At 47.8% G+C, this 9,022-nt stretch overlaps 1 protein-coding gene across 1 annotated transcript in view; it reads right to left on the bottom strand.

The window, feature by feature from the left end:
• The window catches only part of si:dkey-82o10.4 (uncharacterized protein LOC797793 homolog), a 12,300-nt gene extending 4,152 nt beyond the window's left edge, over positions 1 to 8,148 (bottom strand). The window contains exons 1-4 of the mRNA XM_053327427.1: positions 7,580 to 8,148; positions 6,667 to 6,738; positions 5,780 to 5,906; positions 4,627 to 4,771 (exon numbers count right to left, since the gene is read on the bottom strand). Coding sequence (XP_053183402.1) covers positions 4,627 to 4,771; positions 5,780 to 5,906; positions 6,667 to 6,738; positions 7,580 to 8,050 — 815 coding nt within the window. The 5' untranslated portion in view covers positions 8,051 to 8,148. The remainder of the gene's footprint in view (positions 1 to 4,626; positions 4,772 to 5,779; positions 5,907 to 6,666; positions 6,739 to 7,579) is intronic.
• Positions 8,149 to 9,022: the final 874 nt, after the last annotated feature.

Below are 9,022 nucleotides of genomic sequence, written 5' to 3'. Positions count from 1 at the left end.
CCTTTCTTATTTCCTTCCTTCTTTCCTTCTGTCTGTCATTCCTTCCTTCCTTCTGTCTTCCTTCCTTCCTTCTGTCTTCCTTTCTTCCTTCCTTCCATCTTTTTAATGATCCGGCCCACATGAGATCAAACTGGTCTGTATGTGTTTCCCTTGAATGAAGATGAGTTTGACTCCTCTGGTTTTGAGTCTTTCTGCTGCACTGCTGTCCTTTGCATCAAGGCTCCTCACAGCTTTACTCAGACACGAGGACATTTACGTAAAGAGCCACAACGCCTGCGTGATATCTGGCACCAGGTGTAACCAGAGGGAGAAGAGTGACAGCTGGGAACACTGGTGAGTTACGTATGAAGGAAAAGAAGGTTGTGTAACTTCTCTACTGATGTGCCTCTTTCATTACGTCACCTGTGTGAACATATTATTATATTCAGTTTTCAATCAGTATTGTCTCTTCCTTGGTGGTTTTTTGGTTACTTTAAGCTAAATTTCAACATTTAACACAGGTGATGCAGTAAATATTAGATCAAGCATGTCCAAACTATTCCATAAAGGGTCGTGTGTCTTTGGCTGGCTTTACACGACAACGCTCCCGGGTGAAACCGACAAAATATTTTATCAGATGTGTCTTTCGTTTAGACGGCGACGGCGTTTTTGGGGCTTAAAAACGCAAAAAAATGAACCCACCCTCCAGAGTGGAAATCTTAAAGACGCTCCACCGTCGCGTTTCCCGTCTAAAGGGTTGAAAACGCAAAAAGTGTGTCTTCACAGTACCACCTAGCCACCTGGCATGCATACTGTAACTGTTGTTGGTAATATATAACGGTATGATTGTATTCTACAAAGTATTTCAGTATTTCAATTTCTCATTTTTGTGTTAATTTAAACATAGTTTTATTGTGAAATCACAACCTTTATTTTGGAAGGTTGGTGGCGCTGTTCTAGCTTGAGAGAAAAGAAAAAAGGAAAAAAGCATCGGTGCAGATGCATGCACATTAAGTTATATCCTATAAGAGGGTAAAAGACATTTAAGAAATGTTAAAAGAAGAAGACTTGGAAGATTTTCTCTTGAATCAGCACGCAGCCAACGAGGTAATTTATGTTTATTTTGTGTACTTTTAGAAGTATTCTGCACATATTGTATATGTTTTATTTTGCTAACTGTGTCTTTATTCGTGTAGTTTTCACGGTGGATTCGAAGATTAAGAATAAACCCGTGTCAAGAAAGCTACTTGTGTTGCCTGTGCTTCATGGAGAAACACATACTACATCTAATTTCACACACTTTTGCGTCACCCGTGTGCAGATTTCCACCCAAAGACGCTCTACGTCTAAACGCAAAATAAAAAGTGGGAACGCAACGCCACTTTTGCGGATTGTGTTGAGATCGTTGTCGTGTAAAGCTAGCCTTAGTTCCAATCAATCCAGAGCACATGATTCAACCATCAATCAGCTGTCTGGAGGCTGAGATCAGCTGATTATAAATGAGTCAAACCTGGTGTGCTCTGGCTTGATTGAAATGAAAACCTGCATCCATACAGCCTTGTAACAGAAGGGTTTGGACACCTGGGTAATTAAATAACTCTCCTCCCTTCCTCTTTTCCTCGGTTCCTCGCTGCCTTCCCGCCGCCTCCATACGCCTTTCCGGCCTCCCGCCCTCCAGCCCGCCCTGCCTTCCCTGCCCGTCCGGTACGCCGGTTCTTTCCTCTTTTCCTGACCCGCCTTTCCTGGCCGCCCCTCATACTCCTTTCCTTCCTCCCTCGCCCTCCATACGCTTCTGCCCTCCCTCCAGTCTCCTTGCGTCTCCCTCCAGACTCCTGTGCTGCCCGCCCTCCAGCCCGCCCGCCCGTCCTGCCTTCCCGCCCTCCTTACTCCGGTCTGCCTCTTGGCCTCCTGTACCCTCCTGCCTTCCCTCCCTCCGTACGTCCTTTCCGTCCTCCCTCCACTCTCCTCCCTCCATCCCTTCCTTCCTTCCTTCCCTCCCTCCTTACTCCTTTCTTCCCTCCCTCCTTACTCCTTTCTTCCTCTTTTCCTCCTTACCCTCCCTCCTTACTCCTTTCCTTCCTCCCTCTCTCCATCCCTCCTTTCCTTCCTTCCCTCCCTCCTTACTCCTTTCTTCCTCTTTTCCTCCCTACCCTCCTTCCTCCCTTCCTTCCTCCTCCTTTCCTCCCTCCCTCTTTTCCTCCTTACCCTCGCTCCTTCCTCCTTTCCTTCCTCCCTCTCTCCATCCCTCCCTTCCTTCCTTCCCTCCCTCCTTACTCCTTTCTTCCCTCCCCTCCTTACTCCTTTCTTCCTCTTTTCCTCCTTACCCTCCTTCCCTCCCTCCTTACTCCTTTCCTTCCTCCCTCTCTCCATCCCTCCCTTCCTTCCTTCCCTCCCTCCTTACTCCTTTCTTCCCTCCCTCCTTACTCCTTTCTTCCTCTTTTCCTCCTTACCCTCCTTCCTTCCCTCCCTCCTTACTCCTTTCCTTCCTCCCTTCCTTCCTTCCCTCCCTCCTTACTCCTTCCTTCCCTCCCTCCATACTCCTTTCCTTCCTCCATCCCTCCCTTCCTTCCTTCCCTCCCTCCCTCCCTCCTTACTCCTTTCTTCCCTCCCTCCTTACTCCTTTCTTCCTCTTTTCCTCCTTACCCTCCTTCCCTCCCTCCATACTCCTTTCCTTCCTCCCTCCCTCCATCCCTCCCTTCCTTCCTTCCCTCCCTCCTTACTCCTTTCTTCCCTCCCTCCTTACTCCTTTCTTCCTCTTTTCCTCCTTACCCTCCTTCCTTCCCTCCCTCCTTACTCCTTTCCTTCCTCCCTCTCTCCATCCCTCCCTTCCTTCCTTCCCTCCCTCCTTACTCCTTTCTTCCCTCCCTCCTTACTCCTTTCTTCCTCTTTTCCTCCTTACCCTCCTTCCTTCCCTCCCTCCTTTCCTTCCTCCCTCTCTCCATCCCTCCCTTCCTTCCTTCCCTCCCTCCTTACTCCTTTCTTCCCTCCCTCCTTACTCCTTTCTTCCCCTTTCCTCCTTACCCTCCTTCCTTCCCTCCTCCTTTCCTTCCTCCCTCTCTCCATCCCTCCCTTCCTTCCTTCCCTCCCTCCTTACTCCTTTCTTCCCTCCCTCCTTACTCCTTTCTTCCTCTTTTCCTCCCTACCCTCCTTTCCTCCCTTCCTTCCTCCTCCTTTCCTCCCTCCCTCTTTTCCTCCCTTCCTTCCTTCCCTCCCTCCTTACTCCTTTCTTCCCTCCCTCCTTACTCCTTTCTTCCTCTTTTCCTCCTTACCCTCCTTCCTTCCCTCCCTCCCTCCTTACTCCTTTCTTCCCTCCCTCCTTACTCCTTTCTTCCTCTTTTCCTCCTTACCCTCCTTCCTTCCCTCCCTCCCTCCTTACTCCCCTCCCTCCCTCCTTACTCCTTTCCTTCCTCCCTCTCTCCATCCCTCCTTCCCTCCCTCCTTACTCCTTTCTTCCCTCCCTCCTTACTCCTTTCTTCCTCTTTTCCTCCCTACCCTCCTTTCCTCCCTTCCTTCCTCCTCCTTTCCTCCCTCCCTCTTTTCCTCCTTACCCTCGCTCCTTCCTCCCTTCCTTCATTCCTCCTTTTCCTTCCTCCCTCCCTCCTTCCTCCCCCCCCCCCCCCTCCCCCCCCATATACACTTCACACACATTTTCCATTAATAATTTTGCATATATTTTGAGAAACATGAAGCTCTCTCCAGCATCAGTAGTTGCGTCGCTGTGGCTCTCAAATAAACCCAACGACAGGCGTGCCATATGTTGGAAGGCCTGCGAGTTACTTTGAGCTCTTGCCAACAGATAATTACGCCTCTAAGTAAATATTTCTACCTTTTTAATTGTGATTCAGCGCGGTCTATATGTCGGAATAAAGCAAACACAGATTTTGGCAAAGAGCATCTGAGTAAATTAATGATCAAAAATGAGCTTTTAGTAAAGAAAAAAAAAAGATATCCAGCACGCTGCATGGAATGAATCTGTGAGGGCAGATTTAACCCTTTATTGGGCAAATCATTATATTTGGTAACTTCTGTAAATATCCCAAAATATCCTTCCTTCCTTCTTCCTTTCCTTCCTCCCTGCCTTCTTTCTTCCCTTCCTCTTTTCCTTTCTCCCTCCCTCGTTCCTTATTTCCTCCGTCCTTCCTTCCTTTCCTTCCTTCCATCTGTCCTTCCTCCCTCCCTCCTTCTCTCCTCCCTTCCTTCTTTCCTTCCTCCATCCCCCTTTCTTCTTCCTTCCTTCCTTCTTTCTTCCCTTCCTCACTCCCTCCTTCTCTTTCTTTCTTCCCCCCTACCTTCCTTCCTCCCTCCTTACTTCCTTTCCTTCCTTCCATCTGTCCTTCCATCCCCCTTCTCTCCTCCCTTCCTTCTTTCCTTCCTCCATCCCCCTTCTCTCCCCCCTTCCTTCTTTCCTTCCTCCCTCCTTCTCTCCTCCCTTCCTTCTTTCCTTCCTCCATCCCCCTTTCTTCTTCCTTCCTTCCTTCCTTCTTTCTTCCCTTCCTCACTCCCTCCTTCTCTCTTTCTTTCCTCCCTCCCTCCCCCCTACCTTCCTTCCTCCCTTCTTTTCAATGAGTGTCCTATAAATGGTTAATACTAGTCCAAAGGTTTGGATGGATATTGGTGATGTGTGCAGGTGATGAGCCGAGCGCTTACTCATAGACGGCTGTGGCTATTTTCTTCTGTGGGCTGCCGTCTTCACCGGGGCTCACTTTGAAGATTTTTGTGGCTTCGGGGTCTTCGGGGCCTTCGTGTGTCGACAGGAACCAAAACCTCATGACGATGAAGCAGAACTTTCTCCCTGCGAGTAGAAAGAGAAACCAGAGAGCATCCGGCAGCTGAGTGATTTTAACAAAAGCATCTAAAGCAGGGGTGTCAAACATGCGGCCCGTGGGCCAGATCCGGCCCGCCGAAGGGTCCACTCCGGCCCACTTTCCTTTCTGTGTTCTTTTCCTTCCTTCCCTCCGTCCTTTCCTTCCTTTTGTCCTTCCTTCCTTCCTTCCTTCCTTCCTTTTGTCTTTCCTTCCCTTGCTTCCTAATCCCTTTTCCCTCCTTCCTTCCTTCCTTCCGTCTTTCTTTCCCTCCTTCCTTTCCTCCTTTTGTCTTTCCTTCCTTCCTTCCTTTTGTCTTTCCTTCCCTCCTTCCTTTTGTCTTTCCTTCCCTCCTTCCTTTCCTTCCTCATACCGTTCCTAAGGTATGAGCTGTTTTTAGTCTGGTCAAAGACAGGAAGTGCTGGTCAAAGACAGGAAGTGCTGGTCAAAGACAGGAAGTGCTGGTCAAAGACAGGAAGTGCTGGTCAAAGACAGGAAGTGCTGGTCAGAAACCCCTCAGGTGGAGCAGCTGCAGCGTAGAGTATCACGACCCCTCACACTGTCATTACAGATTCAGGTTAAATTAACATGTCTGTCTTTATTTTTCTTCCTTTTAGGAACATTTTAGATCTGGAATCACAATACCTCCATACCATGAAACCGTGATATGTTTGCTTATAGTTATCATACCGCCAGAATCTCAGACCAGCCCATGCCTAGCGGAAAACGAAGATAATTAACAAAAAGAAGTTAGAAAAAAAAGGGAAACTGTGCTCGGAGACAAGAGGATGTGAGTTCACGCTGTCCTCCTTGACCTTTTAATTAATATGAATAAATTGGCTTTGGAGCAGTTTAACCAGTTAAATCAAGTTAAGTCTTCCAAGATGGGGATGAATGTTGCAAATCAAGTGTCCCATTTTTACTTTCTCACTTTAAGTATTTTCATGGGAGCGTATGAAAAACCAATCCCACAAAAAAAAAAAAAAAAAAACCCTCACCGTATTGATCGAAGACGACAGAGACGTCTTCCGGCAGCAGAAATATAATATCATCCATCGAGACTGCCAGCTGCTGCTGCTGATCTTTGGTGAAAGGCCGACACTTCTTCTCGATATAATTCACCGTCTGAAATGACACGACGGAGATAATTAAACCTTCAACACGGGTCCATCTGGATTCACTGTTGGACCCTCGAGATGAAGGTCAAGTTTTTCTAAGGAGTTCTTAAACTGTTTGGACTGTTTGAGTGTAAGCTGACACCATATATTTAACCCTCCTGTTGTCCTCAGGTCAAGGAAGGACAGAAGGAAGGGAGGGAGGGAGGGAGGGAGGGAGGGAGGAAAGGAGGGAGGGAAGAAAAGAGGAAGGACGGTAAGGAGGAAAAGAGGAAGGAAGGAAGGGAGGAAGGAGGGTAAGGAGGAAAAGAGGAAGGAAGGAAGGAAAGGAGTAAGGAGGGAGGAAGGAAGGAGAGTAAGGAGGAAAAGAGGAAGGAAGGAGGGTAAGGAGGAAAAGAGGAAAGGAGGGAGGGAGGGAGGAAAGGAGGAAGGAGGGAGGGAAGAAAAGAGGAAGGAAGGAAGGAAAGGAGTAAGGAGGGAGGGAAGGAAGGAAGGAAGGAAAGGAGTAAGGACGAAAAGGAAGGAAGGAGGAGGGAGCAAAGAAAGAGGGGAGGAGGGGAAGAAGGAAGGAAAAATTAAAGAAAGAGGGAAGAAGGAACAGTCAAAAGAGAAAAGAGAAAGGGAGGATGACACGAGGGTTAAAGGTTCAATTTAAATATCTGCCAGCAGCAAAGTCAGTGGTGTGTGTGTGTGTGTGTGTGTGTGTGTGTGTGTGTGTGTGTGTGTGTGTGTGTGTGTGTGTGTGTGTGTGGGCGCAGTGTGACGGTTACCTCCTTGGACACTACCCCCCTCAGCTGCCAGTATCTGCCACTGGACATCATGTTAGAGACGTGGACAAAAGCCTGCCATGGATGAAGGAACAAGGAGATAGATGTAAGAGCTTTGAGTCATTGTGTTTAAACCAGGCTGAGAAACTCTTACACAACATGTTAACCCTTTATAGGACACTCATTGAAAGGAAGGGAGGAAGGAAGGAAGGACGGAGGAAAGAAGGAAGGAAGGAAGGTAGGGGAGAGGAAAGAAAGAGAGAAGGAGAGAGGGAGGAAGGGAAGAAAGAAGGAAGGAAGAAGAAAGGGGGATGGAGGAAGGAAAGAAGGAAGGGAGGAGAGAAGGAAGGAGGGAGGAAGAACAGATGGAAGTAAGGAAAGGAAGGGAGGAGGAAGGAAAGAAGGAAGGAGAGAAGGAGGGAGAAAGGACAGATGGAAGTAAGGAAAGGAAGGAAGGAAGAAAAGAAGGAGGGAGGGAGGAAGAACAGATGGAAGGAAGGAAAGGAAGGAAGGATGGAGGAAATAAGGAACGAGGGAGGTTAGAAAGGAATAGAGGAAGGGAAGAAAGAAGGCAGGGAGGAAGGAAAGGAAGGAAGGAAGGATATTTTGATATTTACAGAAGTTACCAAATATAATTATTTGCCCAATAAAGGGTTAAACTTTGGAGGATGTTTGCAAGTTTGAAATCCTTCACATATAGTATGTTTACTCTTCTAACGCCTCCTCTTCCTCCTCCTCCTCCTCTTCCTCCTCCTCTGGCTTTTCAACTACCTCATCTCATATTTGACCCCAGAAGCCCCCTGTGGTAATACTTGATGTACATGACTACATAGCAGGTGATGTTTTGGAACTGTTCCTAACTTCTCCTGCAGTAACAGTAATAGTTAGTAAACCTGTTAGTACTTGATGTTTTTACCTGCTTCACTCCTCTGTCAAACTCTGCAGAGACGATGTCTACCTCAAAGTACACTCTAATGACCCACATGATGACTTTACACCGGATCCATGTGATAGGATCCGGGGAGCCGACCACAGAGATACCGTGCTGACCACCGGGGCTCTCCTGTGGGCCCTGAGCTCCAGGCTGACCACCGGGGCTCTCCTGTGGACCCTGAGCTCCAGGCTGAGAGCTGAACAGTCTGTGTTTCTGACCGGCAAACACCACATGATCCGTCCTGCACAGCCCCCGACTCTGTGCGCCAAACTCCCCGCTGAAGGGACGCTCAGGACGCACACACACCCCCGCTCTCAGCCGGTGCACGGCCAGCTGGTTGTTGTTGTTGCTGCTGCTGCATGTCGGGCCTCTCTTCCAGGTGCAGACCCCGGGTGTGCATGCAGCCAGGCCGCCGAGCTCCAGGCCTGCAGCGAGGCTGGTGATCCGCTGCATCAGACCGGGGAGGACGCAGCGTTACCGGCCATGAAACGGAGGAGCGGCGCTGAAACAGCCTCCATACCCTCAGCTGCCTTTGGAAACCTTATGCAACTCACCCCATGCTGTACCCATAATGCTCGTGGTGCTCATGACGTGCACACATGACTGCTGCCTTCAAGTACAGTCGGAAATGTAACAATCAGGCCAAGGATGGGTTTAGGATGTTTTTTTCTCTCCAGCAGCATGAAGGGTAGTGTGTCCATCTCTTGCTAGATCTGCTGCTGTGTGTGTGTTTATTTTTTAAACCCTTATCATAAATATTATCCATCTTTTTTTCCTCCTAAGCAGCTTTCAAGTGGGAAAAGTCACCCTATTCCACCAAAGCTCTGTATTTAGATCACAGACTGACTGATTTTATGGCTGCACCAGTCTTCAAATGGAAATATTTTAGATGTTTGTAGAATAAGTTAAAATACAGTTTTGTGGGTCTCAGTACAGAAGTGCCAGCATCACCTCTAATGGCAATCAGGGGCGACTCCACTGGCTCCAAAAAGAAGTCTTACTTGACTCATGACCTCGGTAAAGTCTCCTAATGAGCTTGTGGTCTTCATTTAGTAAGTTATCATCTCATTTAATTTAAAGGTTGAATATGTAGAATATTTATTAAAAGCTATATATTTTTTTTAAATAATACAGCCACGGGGCGTTTTGAGGGGTACAGAATGAAAGTATTGCTTTTCCATAAAAAAAAATTTAGTCTGAATTAATATTTTTAAAATGTTTTGACGGGTTTGACAATGACTTTCTGACACGTTCAGTTTACACTGTACCAGCCAATTAACGGCCGGAAGTGCGGGTTGCCATGGTTATCTGTTGTTCCGGTGCAGCTACTGTAAGCTGGCACTGGGTGAAATGGAGTTGTAAAGAAGCAGAGCCGTGTTGGACTTACTAAAACCAGCGTTTTTTGCTCTCAAGTACAACTTTTCA

This window comes from Scomber japonicus, chromosome 10 (assembly GCF_027409825.1).
Source record: "Scomber japonicus isolate fScoJap1 chromosome 10, fScoJap1.pri, whole genome shotgun sequence".
NCBI classification, from domain to species: domain Eukaryota; kingdom Metazoa; phylum Chordata; class Actinopteri; order Scombriformes; family Scombridae; genus Scomber; species Scomber japonicus.
Note: the sequence above shows the minus strand (reverse complement) of the source record. Positions and strands in the feature narration are given on the sequence as shown.